This window comes from Muscardinus avellanarius, assembly GCF_963383645.1.
Source record: "Muscardinus avellanarius genome assembly, chromosome: 11".
In the NCBI taxonomy this organism is placed as follows: domain Eukaryota; kingdom Metazoa; phylum Chordata; class Mammalia; order Rodentia; family Gliridae; genus Muscardinus; species Muscardinus avellanarius.
Genome location: NC_137797.1, coordinates 42,011,933 through 42,035,739, shown reverse-complemented (window position 1 = coordinate 42,035,739; position 23,807 = coordinate 42,011,933). Strand labels below are relative to the sequence as shown.

The 23,807-nt window shown below is 40.0% G+C and overlaps 1 protein-coding gene across 1 annotated transcript in view; it reads right to left on the bottom strand.

Annotated features, from left to right (window-relative positions):
• Nucleotides 1-10,359, bottom strand: part of PAWR (pro-apoptotic WT1 regulator) — a gene marked incomplete at both ends in the record, with an annotated part of 89,013 nt that extends 78,654 nt beyond the window's left edge. Inside the window, one exon of the mRNA XM_080704825.1 lies at nucleotides 9,979-10,359. Within this exon, the coding sequence (XP_080560951.1) occupies nucleotides 9,979-10,359 (381 nt within the window). The remainder of the gene's footprint in view (nucleotides 1-9,978) is intronic.
• Between the last annotated feature and the right edge of the window lie 13,448 nt (nucleotides 10,360-23,807).

Sequence of the window (23,807 nt, the reverse complement as noted above, 5' to 3'; positions counted from 1 at the left end):
TGTCCATTTCTTATCAGTCCTTCAGATCCATCTCAGATTCTCGTATTTCTTCCACAAAACTTCCTGAACCACTCAATTCTCGGGGTATCTCCATTATTTCTAACAGTATGGCCAAACATTTTACATTTTACTCCATACATATTTTAATATTCCAGAATTGTTTTAGATAATTGTATTAGGTTACAACCTCCAAATTAGGTTACAAATCACTAAAGAACAAAAGTCATGTAATTAAGAGTTTATCCAAATCCTGACAGTTCTGGTCACAAAGCAGGTATAGTAACTCAAATGTTCAAAAGGCCTACTCTGGTGTCTAACATGTAACAAGGAAGTAAATGTATAATATAGTAATTATATTGAAAAACACAAATTACAGTATATTTTGTAGTTATTAAAACAACAGATTTGTGGGGCGTGGTGGCGCACGCTTGTAATCACCGTGCTTGGGAGGCTGAGACAGAAGTATCACATAGGTTCGAAGCCAGCCTCAGAAACTTAATGAGACCCTGTTTCCAAATAAAATATAAAACAGGTCTGGGAGTATAGCCTGAAGGTAGAAGAGCCTCTGGGTTCTACCCCCAGTACCACAAAACACACACACACACACACACACACACACACACACACACACACACACATTTACTGATATGTAAAAATGTTCAGAAGATACTGATAAAAAGGTTATAATAGTATTTTTAAGATTATTAAATTTCAGCATGTAATCATTTTATGTGCGTACCTAAAAATAATCACAGAAGTACAGTCCAAAATTATTAAGTAATAATTATTATTGGATTATGGAAATCTTATTTAAGAAACAAATTTGATAATTAACATCTCTACTTTCAAAAAGAGTTTAAAATATTCCTATGTCACGTATAAAGGCAGGTAATAAAAATATACATGGAAATAGTCATGATATATAAAAATAGAAATGGAAGAAAATATACCTAACTTATAAATGGTAATTCTGAGATCTTTTAATAATTCTGTTTTTCTGCTTTATTTCAAATTTCCTACAATAAGAAGGCATTATTTCTTACCATGAAAAATAAACATTATTCCTAAAATATGGCTTGAAGAAGCACATTAGCTCCTCTAAGATACAAGAGAGGAAAAGTTAGCGAGGGAGGGAACATTTGTAGAAGTTGAACAAATAATACATAGAAAATGATTCAAAGGCAATGCCCATCCACAGGCACTTATACTCCAGGAAGAACAGGAAGAACCTGAGAATGGAGTAAACATCTGCTTTTATATTCAGTACAGAGCAAAGTCTAAACTCAGGGACAATATCAATGTATAAATTTCCTGGTTAGTTACACAGATATCAGAATCTAGTAATTTACTATCAGCATAGCCCCTCATTTCCACTCCACTCTACCAACCTCCAAAGTCATTCTCAAATTTATTCCTACAATTATTTTTGTAGTCAGAAGAATCACTTGAGCCAGCTGAGGTGGCACACTTGTAATCCCAGTACTTGGGAGGCTGAGACAGGAGGAGGGAGGAGGGTTCTGACACCCTCAGTTACAGCCCACATCTGCAACTTAGTGAGACACTGTTTCAAAATAAAGAATAAAAAATAGAGCTGGGGGTGTAGCTCAGAGAAAGAATGCTCCTTAAAAAAACAAAAGATTCGCCGGATACAAGTTTGATACTGGTCTCTAACCTCTTTCTAGCATGCTGAAATGTGGTTTAATTCATTCTACTATATGCCTATTTACACTATTTTTTTGCTGTTTGCAATTCTTTAGATTTTTGTTGGGTTTTTGTTTGTTTATATGGCATTAGGGATTGAACCTAGGGACATTCTATCACCAAGCTATATCCCCCACCCTTTTATTTTTCTATTTTGAGACAAGGTCTTACTAAATTCCTGAGGCTGGACCCCAATTTATGATCCTCCTGTGTCAGCTTCCCAAATAACTGAGATTATAGGCATATGCCACCACATCTGACTTAAAAACTCTTAAATAGGATTTTCTTGATCCTTCAACAAGAAAATCCTTTTCATGAGTTCATAGTAGGTGGACAAGTGTCTTCCTTTCCAAAAGCTTTGAGAATTACTGCATAAACAGGTATGAACAGAGGAAGGAAGTACCCAGCCAACAATAACCAAAAAAAAAAAAAAAAAACCAATAAAACAAAAAAACAGCGGAATAAAGTCTGGATTACTTGATGTGTCAGAGGATCCCATCATAACTGGTCTACTTCATCCCCCTTTAACAGCTCTCCATTCACTCCCTACCATGAATTCTCTGCACATCAAAGTTTCCTGTGTTTGAACAAATCCCACTTATTTCTAACAATGATACCAATGTGTGGGCACTGGAATCCAAACAGTTTTGGAGTCAAAGCCAACTTCTGCCAGTGCAGCCTTTGGGCAAGTCAAAACTTATTTAAGGCTCAACTTTCTTATCTTTTAAACTGATGGAAAAAAAAACTCTACTTTGTGAGTTAATATAAAGATTATAAATAACATATGTAAAGCCTCTCCTCTGTGTTAGGTATACAGCAGACAGGTAGTACAGAGCTATTATTTTCCCGTTTTGTGGCCTGCACATTCATTCACCTTGAATGTTTCTGTCCCTTTCTCCATTTGGAAAAGACTTCTTACCAATTAAGACCCAAGGAATAAACCACCTCATCTTATGTAAAGCCTTTCTTGACTCCCTTACATAATTTGTGGCACCCTTTTCTGTGGTAGTTCAGTACTTTATGGGTTTTTTTTCTCCATCGTAGTTCTTATTATATCAAATTATAATTATTTTTTTTGATATCTTTTCTCCTTAGGATAAAAAGTAGTTCCTTGAAGACTAATAACTGAATATCTACAGCACCAAGCATGGCACACATTGCAGGCACTCAAATGTTTCTGAATATATCAACTAAAAAAGACTCTGCTAGCGCCAGGCGTGGTGGCGCACGCACGCTTGTAATCCCCGCGCTTAGGAGGTGGAGACAGGAGGATTGCCCAGGTTTGAAGCCAGCCTTGCTAGCTTAAGAGACTCTGTTTCCAAATAAATATAAAATAGGTCTGGGAGTGTAGCCCAGAGGTAGAAAGGTTCCAACCCAGTACCACCAAAAAACAAAACAAAGACTACCAAAACTGCTGCTTCAGCAAAGGAAAGGAATGATAAGGACAAATGCTACAAAGGTCAAATAAAATGAAAATAAAACGAAGCTGTCACACATGGCTCAAAAGCAACTTTAATGAAAGTAGAGGAACCAAGTCAGTAGGCAAAAACTGTGGCTTTAAAAAAATGAGCAATTAAGGGGAAAATCTGAAAGAAAAGCAAAATTAATGGAATGTTTCTACATTGGAAGATAAGGCTAGAGGTAGAGGCTGAGTATTTTAGAAAGAATAAATAAATAAAAATAGTATCTCCAATAGAGAGAAATTATAAGCAGAGGATGTTGGGTGGGGGTGTGAGATACTGCTAGACTGAGTATTTTTGTGTAGGAAGAATGATGTTGGGGATTAAACCCAGGGACATACTACCTCTGAGCTAAACCCCCAACTCTATTTTACTTTTATTTTGAAACAAAGTCTCACAGAGGTCGATGAGTCTCACTACCTGATGAGACTGTCCTCAATCCTGCAATTCTCCTGTCTCAGCCTCCTAAGTACTAGGATTACGGGTGTGTGGCACTCTACCTGGCTAGACTTAGTATTTTTAGAGGTAAACAGAATGAGGTTGAAATGCACTTAAGTTTTAAAGTAAATGCAGCCTGGGAAGACCACTTAATGTTTTTTATAATGAACTAGATTATCAATACAGATTTTTTCAGCAAAATATCCAATTCATAATTTTAACACCAATGAATTACTTATATCAATCCCTCCTTTCCTTTCCTTACCACCATCGTCCTAGCAATCATGATCAGAACAGTCTTGAGTATTCTCACTCCTAATCATTGTCTACTCCCTACGCCTTTCTCTGTATCATTACTTGGATATATCTTCCACTGTTTAATATATTTTAGACTGATATGGATATACAGATACACAGATAGATAGATATACAGATAGATAGATATGGGTATGTACATATAGACTATAGCATTTATGGGGTTTTTGTTTGTTTTATGTGTGAGATACTTTTGGGGGCTGAACTCAGGAGCATTCTACTAATGAGCTATACCCCAGCCTTTTCAATTTGTTTGGAAACAGGGTCTCACTAGGTTGCTGAAGAGTACAGCTATATTGCTGAGGCTGTCCTTGAACTGAGATTATAGGAGTGCACCACATTTTAGGACACTGCTTCAAGTAAAATCACTAAACCTGTAAGTGGTCTACAGGTCCATTTTTCTCCCTCTGAATTCAATGCTCCTAAATGTTTAGGTGATGAGTGCCTTACAGATCTTCATATGTAAAATATTACATTCACTCAAGTTAAATACCTCATACCAAACTCTGATACAAAGTAATGTAGTATCACTAAGAAAATTAAAACCAGTAAGAACATTTCAAACCTTAATATTTAGCAATAAATTTAGATTGTAACACTATGTATCAGCATTACAATTAAGTATTTTCTGACCTACATGATAGATGCTAAAAATAAACCAAGAAATAAGCATAAAAAGGCTGCTACCTTGATAATACGAATTATCATTTATTTGCTCTCAAACTTGCCACATTTATTCTATGGTAATTATATTACCATCCTTTATATGGCATATGGTATGTAGTATATTCAAATATAAAAATATGGTTATTAAGCACCAGACTGTAAAAGCAAATTATCTCTCTTTCTATACATGTGACCTCAGGGGAGTAAACTTACCCTCTCTCCCATTTTCCCTTAGTGTAATGATAATTAAGTGCACCAATATATGCAAAGTACTTAGAACAGTGCCTGGCATTTAATAAGCACACTATCAGTGTCACCTATTTAATTATGTAATTATAACTGTTAAAAGAAATGGCATCGAGGCTTGGAAAATTCATTACAAGTTCTGATAACATTAAATTTTCAATTTACTTTACCAATAGGCTTGGGCTTGAACATTTAAGATAGTTGGGCTTAATGTGTTATTAAGCAGCTTTGGTGTTTATATTGTACCTATCCCATTCATAAGTCAAATTTTTTCCAACTCTGAGTCATTGTTAGTTTCTCTCCTGACTCATCACATAGAAAGGTAGACAGTCTGGAACAAAGTGAGAACAGCAAAAGATACTTCTTGGTCTACCTGGATGTGTAAAGTGTACTAAGTAGAATATGTCTACTGCAATGTTCAATAAATATATTGAATAATTATGAACTAAATTATGTTCATGTAAAAGTGTTTTCTATATATTAAATGCTCCTTTATCCTCCCTTTTACCATTCTGAGTTAAAATTACGGAGTAATAGCCCCATCCTGTCAGAAGAACAAGCATGATTTAAGTAATATTTAGACTGCTAGCCAAAAAGAAATTTACATTTTGCTGATAGCCTAACATTCAAAACTTTGCCAATCAAACTACAGAGGATCAGAAAGCAACCACTTAGCCTACAAATTTGATCTTAATTCCATACTTTCACTGTTTTCTTCATTCAGATGTTTAAATTGTTTAAGCTCAGAGGTAGAATGCCCCTGGGTTCCACCCCTTGTACCCCCAAAAAAAGATAATCTTTAATAAAAAGTTAAGGGAAAAAGATTATGGAAATACACTAAATAATACAAGGTAGCTTAATTCTTTAAAAAATCCCCTTTCCCAGATATGCACACATGTGCATGTACATGCCTACAACACACCAACATACACATATAAACATTTAAAATACTGCTCTACACTTACTTTCGATGCACTCTTTTAAACTGACACATAAATGTGCATATTTATGTCTATATACTCTTGGGCCCGTTAAGTTCTTAGACTCCATTTTATCTTCTGAAAATGGGGGGAAAAAGTAACTGTTACACCTACCACATGAGATTACTATGAGCATTAAGACAGCACATATAATACCAGTGCTACTCCTACCTATTGAAAGATTATATTTTCTGTGGTAATCATCTCCATTAACTCATTCATGGAAAAAAAAAAAAAACAATAACATTCTGACCAGCTGTATAATGATGTAGGAGATCTTCAACTATCCCTCCTCCTCTTTAGGTTAGGCAAGAACTAGGCTTTTCAAGAACTAGGCTATCCTCTTCATCATAGTTATCACTTCCTTATTTTACTTGGGATTGCTCTGTGGACACTACCTGTTTTCTGTTCACTTTTATCTCCCCAGATAAAAGTTCTCAATGCAACTCATATTAGAATTATGTGGGGAGCTTATAAAAGGGGGTTCCTTCCCATGTTCACTAAATCATAAGGAAGGGAATAGAAACAGGGGACAGGGCAAGGAATTAGTATCAAAGAGCATATTTTTAAGATCTACATATGATATTAATGTGCTGCCAAAGTCAAGAACCACTGTACTTTGACACTTAAAATACTACATTTATGTATGTGGTAAGTATACAGAGAAATATAAATGCCTCAGGTTAAGACTCGTCCTGAATAGCTTCTCCCAGCACAATCATCTCTTCTCTTTAAATATACAATATTTCCAATAAATAATCAATTACATGACACATTACAATGGTTTTTAAACTGTTAAACCAGTACCTAAGTTTTTTCACATAATCATGCCTTATCCTTCTTTGTAGATTACAGCCTTGCTCCTTGAGAATATACACTCCCTTATTCTTCTTGTTTTCTACAGCATTTAGGATACTGCCTTGAGCATAGACATGTAATAAGCATTTGTCTAATCTGATTACACAAAAATTACTGATATGAAATATGTCACTGAAGCAGACTTTTTCCAAGAAAAGAGGAAAAGTAAAAATGTAGACAAAAGTGTCTTAAAAATCTTTCAGTAAATAAGATCTACCCAAGTTTATCTCATTAAAGAGATAAACTGGATATTGCACTTTCAGATTCATCACCCACAGTACCCCCCCCCCCTGTAGCCTAACCCTCATCAGCCAGTTTCAGTTTTTTGTTTGTTTTGTTTGTGGTACTATCAGTTTCAGTTGGTTTCCCCTCCCCCTGGGTTTTTATTTGGGGGGGAGGTGCTGGGGATTGAACTCAGGGGCATTTTATCTCTGAACTATACCCCTAGCCCTATTTTTTATTCTTTATTTTGAAACAGGGTCTCACTAAGTTACAAAGGGCTTAAGTAGCTGAGGAGAGCTGCGAACCCAGATCCTCCTGTCTCAGCCTAAGTACTGGGATTATAAGCATGCTGCTGCAGTTTGAGTTTTTAAACTGCTTACTTGCTAAAACCTATCTCCTGGTTAATTTGGGTATCTTTAGCTGCTGTCAGTTGTCTTTACAATATTACATAATACTCTGTAACTAATAAAATTAAGTTATTGAAAAATCACAATGTTTGTTTCACACAGATATTTAATATGTACTTTTGAAGGAACTTAATATTTACCAATCACTAAAATAGGCTCTCTTCATACAAATTACATAAAACTATACTATCTGAATGTAAGAGTCTTACTGAACATCAGATAAAATTTGCCAGGGGCAGTACATTGCTATAATTTCCATACTTGAGAGGCTAAAACAGAAGGATTACAGGTTCGAGGCTAGCCTGAGCAACATAGTGAGCCCTTGTTTCAAAATAAAAAAGGATTGAAAGTAGCTTGGAGGCAGAATGTCCCTGGGTTAAATCCTCAGTAGCATAAACCATAAATGCCCTTTTGACTAATCAGATTTTGTCCTCTAACATTTTAATACACAGAATGTTAAAAAAAAATGTATAAAATATATAATGACTTTTGAAAACAGGAATGCTAAATTATATTATGCAAGAAACTGCACATGGAGTGACAATCACACTGCTGAAAAGTACCAGAAGAAATGGTATACAACTGTAAAAAAGCAACAATATAAAGACATGAAAATGACTTACCTTCAAAGTTTTATGACATATTTTACTACTACAAAAACAAGGTGAGAAAGAGAGAGAGAAAATGGATGCATGTGTGTATGTGTGCGTAGGACTTGGGATTGAACCCAGGAGCTTTTTACCTCCAAGCTATACTCCTGTCCCTTTTTATTTTTTTGTTTTGCAACAGGGTCTCCCTAGGTTGCTGAGAGTCTTAAGTTGCTGAGGCTGGTCTTGAACCTGTAATCCTTCTGTCTCAGCCTCCCAAGTACTGGTATTACAGGCATGTGCCACCACACCCAGCTAGAAGACTTTAAAAAACTGAAAATGTAGGGGAGGAGGCACTCAAGAAGTATGCCTGTTAATGAGATACCACGACAAAATATGACTGTGTTTTGTTGGGCCCTGCAGCTTGAAGAAAATAGAGCTATAGTTACCACTACAAGAAAGCAGTCTTAATTCCCTATTCAATAAAAAAAGGTTCAAATTTCACAGAAAAAAAAAGGATACCCTGGATTGTTTATTTTTAAGTAAGATTAAATTTAGGAGTTGCCAACACCCAAACAAAAAACATTCCAGAGTATTAGACTCAATTGTAGTGCGGAGTCATCTACATTCTCAGCACTATGTTCCCTCACTCAAAGCATGAGTATTAACAAAGGATGTTTCTTAGGATCTCACAAGATATACCCTACTTATTTCTCCTAGTAAACATTTCTCTTGTTTTAAAGAAGTACTTGAAAATATCACCATAAGCAGCCAGATAAAAACGTGATGTTTAACACCTGCCAAGTTATTTTCCAAAATAAGACCCATGTCAGATGAACAATGAGTAAAAGACTGAAAGTGACAAATTTATTTGAACCATAAGCTACTTTTAAAAATAAAGTTGATGAATGTAGCTTTTCCAAAGACTTGTCTTCAATTTCCCTTTGATCTTCCTATTTTTAAGTTTTAAAAAAATGGAAATTTGATTACCACTCTTACAATCCTTTTAAAGCAATTTAATGAATAACAGGTATTTTGTACAAATAGCTAACCACAAAGGACAGTTCTGCTGGCTGATAAAAATCTCTCTGAAACATCCATATAAAAATAGTCCCTACAGAGACATGCTCTGACTTCCAGGTATGGAAATCATATCAATACTTAAAAATTGGCCTATACTTGGCTTATTCCCTAACTTAATGCACATGCTTTTACTTAAACCACAAAATTAGTAAATTCCTATTTAGTGGGGGTGCAAAACTTGGCAAACTAGAAGGCCAGGAGGGGAAAAAACAGTGAAATCTAAAAAGCCAATGGAGAAAAAGATTTGGCAACTTTGGTGAAACAAGACAGGTGAGCAACTTCCCAAACACGGTTAACTACCATTAAAGTAACCCAAACTTGTTGAGGATTGTTTTGTTTTCTTTCAGGTAGATGGGCGGTATGATTATACTGTCAGTAAAACTGTTTACCAGTCACCTAATGGGATGCTGTTGATCCCTACAGAAGTGTTTAAAGACGGCTCAAAAATACAGAGGGGGGAGGGATCCCACCTACCACAAATGTTTTGAGAACACTTATGAAGAGGTCTCTAAGCAAACAGAATTGTGAGTTGCTACAGCATCCCTATTGTCTTAAGTATGACTCAGAAGAAAAGTGTGCCTGTGTTGGGCAGCACTATTTATAAACTGTGTGTGTGTGTGTTTATACACACATACATATATAATATTGTGCATATGTTCATTTGCATATACTCATTTTGGTTAAGCAAAGTTGTCTTAAATTACTAAGGCCACAGTGGATTTACAGGTGCTTGTAAGCACTGCTACGAAGAGGGGAAAAAAGAGGCTGATAACTTCAGCTGGACACGTGGGAAACTACAGTCTATCTTCATCACCAGTCATCAACTCTCCTACAAAGTGACCAAGCCCCAACAGCCGAGCCTAGTGCTACCCAAGTATTCAGGATCTGCGACTTTTTCCGGAGATAAAGCTTTAAGAAGCACGTGCCCGCCACTTGGGATCCGGGGAACTTCCCAGGAAGTACTTTCGGGCTCACAATCCAAGCCCTTGGGCACCCCGAGCGGCGGGCGGCTCACCTCGGCCGCGGGGATGTTGACCACGCCGGTGGAGCGCCGCTTCTCCCGCAGCTTCCTCTTCTCGATCTGCCCCTTGCCTTTCCTGGCGCTGGGGCCCGCGCCGCGGCCCTTGTCCGGGGCGCCGTCGGGCTCGGGGTCGCGGGCGCCCGCGGCGGCGGGCTGGTCCTCGGGGCCGGGGGCAGGTGCGGCGGCGCCCGGGGGGCTGGCGAGGGGCTCGCCGGCCGCCGCGGGCTTCCCGAGCGCGTCGCCGCCGGCCGCGGCCGCGGGGCCCGGCGGGTTCTGCTTGGCGCGCATCTTCTCGCGCTTCGCCTTCCACTCCTCCAGGAAGTCCGTGGTGCTGCCGCCCAGGCCGCCGCCGGCCCGGTAGCCGCCGGTCGCCATGTTCCCCCGGGGCGGCCGCCTCTCACCTCGGCGCCCACCGCGCTCGGCGCCCGCAGCCCGGACGGACGGTCGGACGCACACTCAGACGGCTGCGGCTCCTCGGCGGGCTGCGGGGACACAAAAGGGGCGGCATGAGGTCCCGCGGCGGCGGCCCGACCCGCCCGCCCAGGCCGGCCCGGCCCGCCCGCCACCTGTCGGCGCGCCCCAGGGCGCCCGGCCACGGCGCCGAGGTGCTGCCCCGCCGCCCCCGGGCCAGCGCGGGGCGGCGCAGAGCCGGCGCGGCCCGTACCTCCCGGGGGTGTGCGGGGACCGGCGCTCGGGGAGCCGCAGCTACCGCGCGCTCGGACGCGCCGAAAGAGCCGCTGCCAACTCGCCGTCCAGCGCCCGCAAGTCCCACCGCCCGAGGGAGGCAGCAGGGAGGAGGGAGCGAGCGAGCGAGGGGCGGGCGGCCGAGCGGGGCCGAGGCGCCGGCGGAAAGGGCCGAGGGGCCGCGAGGGGCGGGGCAGCGCCGAGGGCCACGCCCCGCCGGCGCTCAGGTGCGCGGCCCCGCCCCCGAGGCCACGCCCCCTGTGCCACGCCCCTCGCGCATTCCAGGCCCGCGCCCGCCTGGCGTCCGGACTCCAGAGCCTCCCGCCGGGAGCCCTCCACACGCCCCTCTCGCTTCTCCGCCTCGCTGCTTCCCACCACGCTTCCTTTTAAGTACAAAATCAGATCGTTCGAGGGAAAGTTTCGAATGCGGCTAGAGGGAAAGCGCGATCAACGGGCGATGATTCAGGACCTGACTCGCCGGGATGGGGAAAAAGAGCCGCGCGTTCCTCTTAGTCGGCGCTGTCCCCTGTTACAGATGTGCTGACAGGGCGCGGGCAGGAGGACGGACAGAATTGAAATACACCCCGAACCCGCCCGGAAAAAACGGGTGTCCTGGTGAAAAGGGGTTCACTAAAGGGAGAGGCCGAGGTTGTTCAGTGAAGTATCAAGAGTTTACTGTTAGGTTTGCAGAATGACCAAAACTCCTTTGGACAAGTTACTATATTGAGGATCTCTGGCTTATTCGTACTTTTTCTCAGCTCTTCCTCTACACCTCCTCTTTACAGATGGTGAATTTAGCAGCAAAAGTCCCACCCAAAGTGCATTTATTCTTGATTTCAGATAAGCCAGAGTAATAGGTCTCTTTTTTCCATCCTTAATGTGCTATGGAGGTAAATCTTAACCTCAGATACAAGTCTTCTGGGATTTCTGGATCTGAGCTGGGTGAGCTGCCACTGACTGGCACCAGAGGAGACTGGCAAGTAATGTCAGATGTCAAGGCAAATCAGTGTCATAGGCTACAAAGGTCAGCTCTCCGTTTTGTAAAACGTAACAGAGCCCTGAGTCATACTCTTAACATAAACCTTTCTTTCTTAGTATTCCTCATTTGCCGGTGGCACACAGTAGGGATCAGTAAGTGTGTGCCTGTCTCAGGAATGGAAACAAGAGAAAATTATTCACTGTGCTCTGTACTTCTCAGAGAAAAAGTTACACTATTCTGATCTGTGATCTGGCTGTTGGGGTGAACATATAACCAGAAGAGAGCTCTGAAAACTTAAGCAGAAAAAGTAAAGGCTTTCCCTTGGAAATAGTTTTAATGGGCTGAATGATCATTTGCCTAGCTGGTACCAACCTGGGCGTACCACCTGAAATTCTCAATTACAGATTTATTGCTCCTTTTTTTTGTTTTGTTTTAAGGAGGGGAAAAGGGAGTTGAGTAGTCATATTCATGTGTTTCATGATTTATCTGAGGAATTTCTTTTGGAGAGGCTGCAGGATATAATTGAAAAGGGATGTGATTTCAGCCTGGATACAAACAAACATACAAACATAGGTTCAGTAGCTGAGAAATTGTGTGTAGGAACAGGGGTAGCGGGGATAGAACCCAGTGGCATATACCTCTGAGCTACAGCCCTAGACCTACTTTTTTTTTTTTTTTTTTTTGGTGGTGGTACTGGGGTTCCTGGAAGCCCTTCTACCTCCGGGCTACACTCCCAAACCTATTTTTTTTTACATTTTTATTTTGGAAACAAGGTCTTCTAAGCCAGTGCGCGCGGCTGGCTTCGAACCTGCGCGATCCTCCTGTCTCAGCCTCCCAAGCGTGGGGATTACAAGCGTGCGCCACCACGCCCGGCTCCTAGACCTACTCTTTAAAAAAAAAAAAATACGGTCTGGCTAAGTTGCTGGGGGTCTTGCAAAGTTGTCCCGCTGTCCTCAAACCTGCCATCCTCTTATCTCAGCTTCTGAGATTACAGGTGTATAGGACCACAGCTGGCATAGCTGAGAGATCTGGAGCTTATGCTTAAACTGTCTAAAACTTTCTTGACTATAAAATCAGCAATAATGGCATACATTAAGCTATTTTAGGAATTGACACTGTGTGTGTCAGTGGTGTGTGTGCTTGGTTCTGTGTGTGTTTAGTCTCACCTATTAACAAGAATCAAGCAGAGTCCTGGGTCTCTAGAAGGTGTTTGAGGAGAGAGGATGACAGAACAGATGTGGTTCCAACTATACAATATTAATCTGAAAACAATAGACTTTGAATCAACTGGGATAACACTTATTCCAAGTAAGCTTATCATTGCATCTCTTAGACTGGTTCTCTTAGTATTAGACTCTGAGTCAGGAATGTTGGCTACTCCTGACTTGTATGGCTTTGGCCAAGTTGCTTAACTTTGTGCCTCTGTTTACTTACATATAAAATGGGGATAATGATACTTCCTACATTGTGAGAATGTTGTGAAAGTGCCTGAGGTCCTTAGATAAAAGGCAGAATATGAGTGCCAGAGTGGTTATTATTGGTCTATAAAGTGCCTGAGGAACCATGGATGAAAGAGATTATTGAGGTATAAAGCACTGTTTTATTATTGTTATCACTTATTATACCTTTTGTCTTTACCATTCACAATATTCCCAAAGATACATTTCACCACCAGACTGCTTCCAACATTGCACCAAGATATTTTTAGCTGAGTCAGTCCTAAACTGCAAGATGTTTACATACCATCAATCTTTATGGATGGAGTTCTGATGAAATATTTCTCAGAGGCTCAGAGCGTGATTTCTCAACTTCTGCACTGTTGACATTTGGGGCTGTATAAATCTGCGTCTGGGGGTTTTCCCTGTCCAGCATAGGATATTTACTGGCGCCATTGATTTCTACCTACTAGATACCAGTAGCCGCCTCACCCCTACTGTGACATTGCCACAGGTTCCCTGGGGAAGGGGGCAGTTGAGAACTTCTGAGTTGGCCTAAAATAACCAATTTTAGTGATCCACTGGCCCTTAATAGGAAAAGGAAATAGGATGATGCTAACAAAACAAAAAGATTGAAAGTGTCATAGTGAAACTTATTGTGAATGTTAAGTCTTACTTAATGTTTTCCAGATGGCGATTAACTCTGATGTGAAATAGCCTGTTTCTATATGTTGAAATTACAATAGTGTATTGGGAAATAGCCATTTTGACTTCAATGCAAATATTTCTGGAGTGTATGCAATCCATCCTCAAAATAATGCATGTACAAAGCATATAACGTTAGTTTTTAGTTCTACAAGGATTATGATAAAGGACAGACATCTGTTTATCCTCCCCACTACAAAAACAAAACAAAAACCTATGCAGAATTTAGAACTGTGTTTACTGTTCTGTTCTTCGTGGTGTTGGGCTTTTCTTGTTTACATATCTGCTATCCTTCTTCTTAATCGCTCCACTTTTAGGCATCCCACAATAGAGGGGATTTAACTCTCTTACACTAACTCTACATATACTTTAATACTTTATTTTATTTTACCCTAAACTCCTACTGTATTTAGGGGGATGAGGGTAGTGGAGAATTGAGCCCAGCAGCATTCTACCTCTGAGCTACACTCCCAGCCCTGTTTTATATTTATTTTGAAGCAGGGTCTCACTAAGTGCCATGCTAATGCTTTGCTAAGTTGCTAAGGCTGGCTTCAAACTTGTGACCCTCCTGTCTCAGTCTTCCGAATACTGGGTTGCAAGTGTGTACCACCATGCTCAGCGGCATACTATGTTTTTTGTTGAATAAATACTCAATATTTATAGTTCTATGACTATACATATATTATACACAGCAGAACCTTGTGGTGTATTTTCATTGCATTTTTTCATGTTTTTACAATAGGTTTTCCTTCTTGAACAATTCTGTTCTTTTCCTGCAGTTACAACATGCCCCTTTCCTTTTTAATTATGGCATATTTTTCTATATGCTACTCACAGATTTATTCCCAGGTTTTCCTCTTCTTGATACAATTTACCACACTGAGTAATCTGTTAGCTCTGTTTCTATTTTTCTTGGGGACAACTCTCCTAGAGCTGTCCATTCCCTGCATTATTAGTCTGGGTTGGTCTTAAGGCTTCTTGCTTCGTGGTCATCCTGGAATTATACTTTCATAACATCTCCAAACCATTTTTTGTGTGCAGACCACTTATTTTCTGAATTCCATGTTTTCTTCTATATTATTTCTTTCAAGTTAGTGGAATACATCTTCAGTGTAGTCTGGAGATAGTATAAATAACATATTCTTGGAGATCTTGAATGTTGGAAAATATTTTTAATTTATCTTCACCCTTGTTTAATAGTTTTTGGGACTTAGAGCTCTAGGTTGGAATTATTTTCTTTTTTTTTTAATGGTACTGGGGTTCCTGGAAACCCTTTACTGGGTTACACTCCCAGACCTATTTTATACTTTTTATTTGGAAATAGGGTCTCTTAAGGCAGCGAGGCTGACTTCGAACCTATGAGATTCTCCTTGTCTCTGCCTCCCAAGCGCGGAGATTACAAGTGTGCGCCACCATGCCCGGCCGGAAATTATTTTTTCATAATTTTAAAGGCATCAGTATTTTTTCTTCTAGTTCCAGGATCTGCTCTTGAAAAGACTGATGGCTTTCTGCTTCTTTTGTTTCTTTTTTTTTTTTTTCTTTTTTTGCAGTACTGGGGATGAAACTCAGGGGCACTGTACCTCCAAGCAACAGTCCCAGCCGTATTTTTTTAGTCTTTTTTATTTATTTATTTATTTATTTATTTAAATTTTTTTGCGGGTCTGGGAATGGAACCCAGGGTCATTCTAGCTGCGAGCTATACCCCCTGCCCTATTTTTTATTCTTTATTTTGAAACCGGGTCTGAGTTGTAGAGGGCCTCACTAAGTAGCTGAGGCTGTCCGCGAACCGCAGTCCTCCAGGTCTCAGCCTCCCGAATGCTGGGATTACAAGCGTGTGCCACCACACCCAGCTTTTCTTTTATATTTTTTGAAACAGGGTCTCACTGAGTTGCAAAGGGCCTCACTAATTAGCTGCGACTGTCTGAGAACCCCAATGCTCTGGTCTCCGCCTCCCAAATGCTGGGATTACAAGAGTGCACCACCATGTCCAGCCTTTTAAGTCTTTTTAATGAAATTTTATTAAATATCTTAAAGATATGCTCTGATTTGGCCTTCATTCATAATTATGTTGTGTCCAGTAAATCTTCGTGTGTGTGTGTGTGTGTGTGTGTGTGTGTGTGTGTGTGTGTGGTACCGGGGATTGAATCCAGGAGCATTGTACCTTCGAACTATACCCCCAGCCCAATTTTATTTCTTATTTAGAAACAGAATCTCTCTACATTGATGAGTCTTACTACTTGCTGAGGCTGTTCTCGAACCTGTGATCTTCCTGTCTCAGCCTCCCAAGTACTGGAATTACATGCGTGTGCCACCATGCCCAGACCCAGTAAACCTTTTAAATCTGCTATCTGCACTTCACTTGGAAACTTTCCTTCTCCTGTTTCTTTAGTATTTTTTTTTCTTTCTGTTCTCTGCCTTTTGAACTCTTATTAAGTAGGTGTAGGGCTGCTAAGACTTGTGTAATAAACTTTAAATCTTTTTTTTTTTTTTTGTCTTTTTGGACTGGGGATCGAACTCAGGGTGGTGCCCTTGCCAGGCAAGCGCTTTGCCACTGAGCTACATCCCAGCCCTTTTCTGTCTTTTTGTATCTCTTTAGCATATTATTTACTTTCAGTGACGTTTCTTCCCCTTTATATGCCAAGCTTTTTATTGAATTTTATTTCTGTCACTATTTTTCTAAGATCTCTTTCCTGTCTTTTTTTTTTGTGTGTGTGTGTGGGGGGGGGATGTCTGGGAATGGAACCCAGGGGTATTTGACCTCTGAGCTACACACCCTGCTCTACTTTTTATTCTTTGTTTTGAAACAGGGTCTCACTAAGTTGCAGAGGGCCTCACTAAGTAGCTGAGGCTGTCCACAAATGGCAATCCTCCACACTCAGCCTCCGGAATGCTGGGATTACAAATGCGCGCCACCATGACCAGCTTTTTTTCTTGTTCTTTACCTGTTTCTTTTGGGTAGGCTTCTAATGTTTTTTGTTTGGGTTTTGGTTTTTAGTTTTTGAGGGGCTATTGTTGTTGCTGTTGTTGCTGTTGGTGGTGGTGGTAGTCCTGGAGAGTGAACCCAGGGACATTCTAACTCCAGGTTATATCCCTTTTCATTTTTATTTTGAAACAAGGTCTTGCAAAATTGCTGAGGGTCTAAGTTGCTGAGGCTGGCCTTGAACTTGCGATCCTCCTGTCTCAGCCTCCCAAGTACTAGTATTACAGGTGTGTGCCACCACACCCAGATCATAGCATCATTCGTATTTCACATATTTGGCGTCTTTTCTCTCCCTAAGGAAGCTGCTTTCACTTTTTCTGCTGATCCTGCACTGTGCTTCTTGCCTATGTTTCCCTTCTGTCCTCTCTGTCGTTTTGGTCTTTATCTTTCATGTCACAGACTCACTCATCAGTCATCTCTGCTTGTACACATTTAAAATTGAAGCACTGAAGCCGGGCGTGGTGGTGCACTCTTGTAATTCCAACATTCCATCCCAGGCTGGGAGGCTGAGACCAGGGGATCACGGTTCGCAGACAGCCTCAGCTACTTAGCGAGGCCCTTCGCAACTCAATGAGACCCTGTTTGAAAAATAAAAAAGACTAAAAATTAGGGCTGGGGTGTAGCTCAAAGGAAGAATGCCCCTGAGTTCCACCCCCAGTACTGCAAACAGTTGTGAACTGTTTCAGGTGCCAAGTAGGGAAAAGGACTCATTGCTCAATAAGCAGGTTTCCATTCTGTCCCTTTGCTCAGTACTGACATTCTCCAGTGAGGTAGTTAGGATTCAGCATCTGCAGAATGTGAACTCCTCGTCCTCTACAGGACCGGCAGAGACTGCCTCTTAGCTACTGAGACCTGCAGAGCAGAGAGGACTGAAGACTCCAGCTGTTCCTTATGTTGATTCTCAACTAATCTTTTTATTTTTACCACCATCAGTTGCTCTTTTCAGAAGTATCTACTCCTTGTGATTTCTGAGCCTTTTCTTCAGGGATCCATAGAACAAGAAAAATGACTTCTTACTGACTTTGTCTTCTGTAGGTTTGTTAGAATGCTCCTATCTCTGCTCTCTATCGGCTGTCCATCTTGTAAATTATACTGGTTTATCATTTTACTTTGTTTTAGTGAAGTTACTTGAGGGAGTAGAGGATACACAAGTGTATTTTATGCGTTATTTTTAATAGAAAAATTCAATTTATCTATTTTATAGCTTGCCAGATACTTAGAATTCTACTCTGTAAGTCCAGATCAATAGATACCTCTACATCTTACTTCCTTCCTCACTGGATTATATCATAAGTTATGCCTAAGACATAAACAATTTGTGGACCTTCTTTAAGAAAAAGAACAGACATAAAAATAAATATTTAGAAGGAACAAGAAAGTTTTTAAAATATAAGTTTAAACAAATTGACAAATAACATAAAAGTCTAGAAAAATAGTGTAAATTATTAATTTACTCTCTGATATAGTTCTATAATACCAGCTTATATACAATTATTGTTGATCTTGTTATATACCATCTTATGTACAATTATTGTTGGTCTTATTATATATAGTTATTTATTGATGCCTAAAATATGTAACTTCACATGCAGATGTGCCCACTATTTGTAGTACACATAAATGTATGTCTGTGCATCATAAACACAAGAACTCTGATAAATTCTATTTCATTTCCCATAACAAAGAAAATAAGGACAATAGGCTCACAGTCAATATCATGTTAAACAGGGAAAAAACTTTGAGATTTCCCCTTAAAAACAGAAACAACACAAGAATGTCCATTATCACCATTTATTTTCAATATAGTACCTGAGACTCTAGTCAGAGCAATAAGGCAAGAGAGGGAAATCAAAAGAGTACAAATAGGCTAGGTGTGGTGGCGCATGCTTGTAATCCCTGTGCTTGGGAGGCAGAAACAGGAGGACTGCACAGGTTCGAAGACAGCCTCGCTGGCTTAGGAGACCCTGTTTCCAAATTAAAAAAAAAAAAAAAAAAAAAAAAAAAAAATATATATATATATATATATATATATATATATATATATATATGTAAAATAGGTCTGGGAGTGTAGCCTGAAAGTAGAAGGGTTTCTAGGAACCCCAGTACCACCAAAAAATAAAAAAAGAGTACAAATAGGGAAAGAAGAACTCAAACTATCACTATTTGCAGATGACATGATACTACTTAGAAGACCCAACAAATTCAACCAAAAGCCATATAGAACTGATGAACAAATTTAGCAAAGTGTCTGAATACAAAATCAATGTTAAAAAATCAGAAGCTTTTCTGAATGCCAACTATAAATCCACTGAAAAAGGAATCCATAAAACACTTCTACTCATGATATCCCACAAAAAATAAAATATTAGAAGCCCGGCGTGGTGGCGCACGCTTGTAATCCCAGCATTTGGGAGGCTGAGACCTAGAGGATCGTGGTTCGTGGACAGCCTCAGCTACTTAGTGAGGCCCTCTGCAACTCAGTGAGACCCGGTTTCAAAATAAAGAATAAAAAAAAAAAAAAATAGGGCAGGGATGTAGCTCGGAGGTCAAAAAACCCCTAGGTTCCATCCCCAGACCCGCAAAAAATATATATAAATAAATAAAATAAAATAAAATATTAGAAATAGTGCCGGGCGTGGTGGCGCACACTTGTAATCCCCGCGCTTGGGAGGCAGAGACAGGAGGATCACGCAGTTTCGAAGCCAGCCGCACGCGCTGGCTTAGGAGACCCTGTTTCCAAATAAAAATGTAAAAATAGGTCTGGGAGTGTAGCCCGGAGGTAGAAGGGCTTCCAGGAACCCCAGTACCACCAAAAAAAAAAAAAAAGAAAAGAAAAGAAATAAACCTACCCAAGGAGGTAAAAGAGCTCTACAAGGAAACTTATAAAACATTTAAAAAAGAAACAGAAGAAGACCTTAGGAGATAGAAGGATCTTATGTGTTCTTGGAAAGACAGTATAATATCATCAAAATGGCCATTGTTCCAAAAGTAATCTACAGATTCAACATAATACCCATTAAATTATTAAGTTCTTTCCTCACAAACTTAGGAAAATCATTCTTTAAATTCATTTTGAACAACAAAAAACAAAGAATAGCCAAGGTGTTTCTCAGAAATAAGAACCATGCAAGAGATATCACAATACCTAACTTCAAATTATACTACAAAGCCATAGTAATAAAAATATCAACAGAGCAAAATAGAAGACTCAGAAGCAAATCCATACACTTACACTTACAGATAATTGATTTTTTTGACAAAGGGGGAAAAATATACACTGGATAAAAGGCCTCTTCAGTAAATGGTTTTGACAAAACTGGTTAACCATATACAGAAAAACAGAAATAAATTCTACTTTCTCACCCTGCACAAGAATCAGTTCAAGATTAATCAAAGACTTGGAAATCAGACCAGAGACCTTGCAGCTTCTTGAAGAAACACATGTAAAATCTTTCTCAACAAGACTCCAAACTCACATGAAATTAAAAGGAGTATCAATATGTGGGATTGCATTAAAGTTAAGAGCTTCTGTACAGCAAAGGAAACTACCAAGAACCTCAACAGAGCTTGGAGTGGTGGTGCATACTTGTAATTCCAGCTATTGGGAGGCTGAGACAGGAGGATTGAGGTTCACAGGCAGCCTCAGCTACTTAGTGAGGCCTTCTGCAATTAGTTTCAAAATAAAGAATAAAAAATAGGGCAGGGTGTGTAGCTCGGAGGTCAAATGGCCCTGGGTTCCATCCCAAACCTGCAAAAATAAAAAAATAAAAAAATAAAAAAAGAACCTCAAGAGAATGAGAGAAAATTTTTGCCTACTATGCCTCTGGTAGAGGACTAGTATCTAGAATATACAGAGAACTCAAGAAACTCACCACTAAGAAAACAAATAACCCAATCAAAAAAATGGGAAAGTGAACTAAATAGACACTTCACAAAAGAAGAAATTAAAATGGCCAATAATAAATGTATGAAAAAATGTTCAACATCATTAGCAATCAAAGAGATGCAAATCAAAACTACCTTATATTTCACCTAACCCCAACTAGAATGGCAATCATTAAAAACACGAACAACAAAAATGCTGGTGAGGGTGTGGAGAAGTGGGAACTCTAATATATTGTTGATGGGATTGCAAATTAGTGCAACTACTTTGGAAAATAGTGTGGAGGATTCTCAGAAGAATGGGAATGATCTTACCACATGATCCAGCAATACCACTTCTGGGTATCTACCCAAAAGAATGGAAACCAAACTACTAAACTAATGCATGAATATCTATGTTTACAGCTGTATAATTCACAATTGCCAATCTATGGGACCAGCCAAGATGTCCATCAACAGATGAATGGATTACAAAACTATGGGATATATATATGATGGGGTGTGTCTATACCGCGCCTAAGGAGATTCGGCCTGAGCGGCCTATGGCCTAAGGCAAAACTTTAAGTAAAGTGATTCAGCAAAAAATGGGCAAAGATGGCGCCTGGAGGAAGCTAGGAAGGCGTGGTTTCCCCATTCATTATGGGTGGGGAGACTGAGCGGTTTTTCCCTTTCTACCTTTAAAGGAGCTTTCCGCACACATGAATGGCTCATGTACTGGCCTGGGATTGGCTGTAAACTACGTGCTAGTGATCTTTATCCCAGATAGGCTAGGCTATTTCTCATGGAAATTCCCCTTGTGGCTTGGTACTATATAAAGGATGGTTTGGAGAGAAATAAATGAGATCTCGCTTGACTTGACTCCCGGCTCGTGGGTTTGTGTTCAAGTCATCGGTACTCATCATCTCACCAAGCCCCGTCAGCTGTCAGTCAGGATTCCCGACATATATACACAATGGAATTTTACTCAGCCATAAAGAAGAACAAAATCATGTCCTTTGTGGGGAAATGGATGGAACTGGAGAACATTATTCTAAGTGAGATTAGTCAGTCACAAAAGAGTAAAAAATTGGATGTTTTCCCTAATATGTGGAATCTAGGAAGAAAATGGATCATAGAAGGGACTCTAGACTAAGAAGGAGAAACTAAAGATGTGCAAATAACGTGACCTAGCTGAGGGGGGAAGAGGTAAATTCTCTAATGTATATGATGTACATTTACAAACATCAAAGTCAATCATTAAGCTAAGCATGATAAGGACGGAGGGAGTGGGAATGGGGTGGGAACTGGAGAAGGGCTAAATGAGTGATGTGTACATGGATGTAGAGGCATAAATACATATATACCTCTACCATCTTGTACCCAATTAAGATGTATTGGCTATTCATAATTTTATATCTTATACTATCTAATATATTCCTCATGATAAAAACTTCTGTTCTGACTAAAGGTCAATGAAAATAGAATTCTGTGCTTATTTTACACATGCAATATTTGGAAGAGTTCCCCTCCAGACTGACATTAATGCCATCAGACTATACCACCCCTCACAAGGAGCAACCTCCTGGTTCCTGACATCAGCCCACTTCCCAGTTACTTACCCAGGAGCTCCTGGATGAAGGTCTTCCCCTCTCTTCTATTTATTCTTGGTCTTAGTGAACACCTTACAAGGCAATGTATTTAATATCTCCTGGCATCTCAGATGTTTGACCTCCTCACTCCCAATAACCTTTTTTCTCTTCACCCCGCTTTACTCAGTGTCTTGATTTCACCATCCCCTGTAAATGCACTTCCAAAATCGCAATTGTGAACATCCATTTTTTTCAACCACTACCTCCCACCTCTTCAGAATACATACTTCTGAAGTTTATCATGATCAGCCTCCTCTCTGTGTGCACTTGCTTTGTTAAATAAGGCCAGTTCAAAACAGTGTGACATGCTTTCTTACCCCATTTTAAATGCAAGACTATGGTCAACTGGCTAATCCATACTGTCTGGCAATTCCACAATTCTTTTTTCTTTTTTTTTCTTTTCAGTACTAGGGATGGAATCCAGAGGCATTATACCTCTGAGCTCCACCCCAACCCTATTTTTTATTCTTTATTTTGAAACAGAGTCTTACTGAGTTGCAAGAGGTCTCACTAAATTGAGTTCTTGAGCCGGGATCCTCCTGTCTCAGCCTCCCAAATGCTGGGATTACAAGCATAAACCACCACACCTGGCTTGCAGTTCCACAATTCTAGTAAGCCTCCTCTGCTATTCTCCAAAACAACTAATTCACATCAATCTTTTAAACCTCCATCACCTCCACATTCCAGCCTCACTGTCAATGGATGAACTTGCCTTTACAGTGCACTGACTAAAGTAGGACCACTCAGAGTGTAGCTCTTCATCCTTCCAAGACAACTCTGCCCTCTGCCTGCACCTGGAACTATCTTTTAAGATGAAGTTCTCTGGCTCTTTCAAAAGCAGTCCTACTATCAGTGTCTTTTTCAAAGGGCCTTGCTTCTACAATGATAGCCATCTCATGCATATGAACTTCTTCTCTACTGAATCATTTCCTTCAGCGTACAAATGAGCTCTCCTGATTACCTTTGTACTACTTTTCTATTTATTCTTGCAACAAATTTCCACAGATGTAACATCTTTAAACAAGATGGTCTTACTATATGACAGTTCTATTGGATAAAAGTCCAACACCAGGTTCATTGAGCTAAAATGAAGTTCTTGGGGACATCCCCCCTTTTTTTTCTACCTCTAGAGACCACCCCTATTCTTTGGCCAGTGGTCTTCAAAGAAAGCAATGGTGCATTTTTGTGTACTATGCTCACATTGCCCCATGATTCTCTTTTCACCTCCCTTTTCCACATGACTACCCAGATAATCTAACATAACATCAGCATTTTTTTTTGTTAAATAAATTTTTATTGGTGCATTATAGTCATACATCTTAATGGGATAAAAAAAAAACTTGTGGAGATATACATACACACATCACCCAATAAGCCCCTACCCAATCCCTAACCCTTCCCTCCCCCTACCTCCTTCCCATGCTTGGTTTCCTGATTAACTTGGATATGTTTGGGATTTTTTTTCTTCCATATATGGTCAAGTTATTTTTTACAAGGTTTTCAAGAACATTTGGTAAAGGAAATAATCT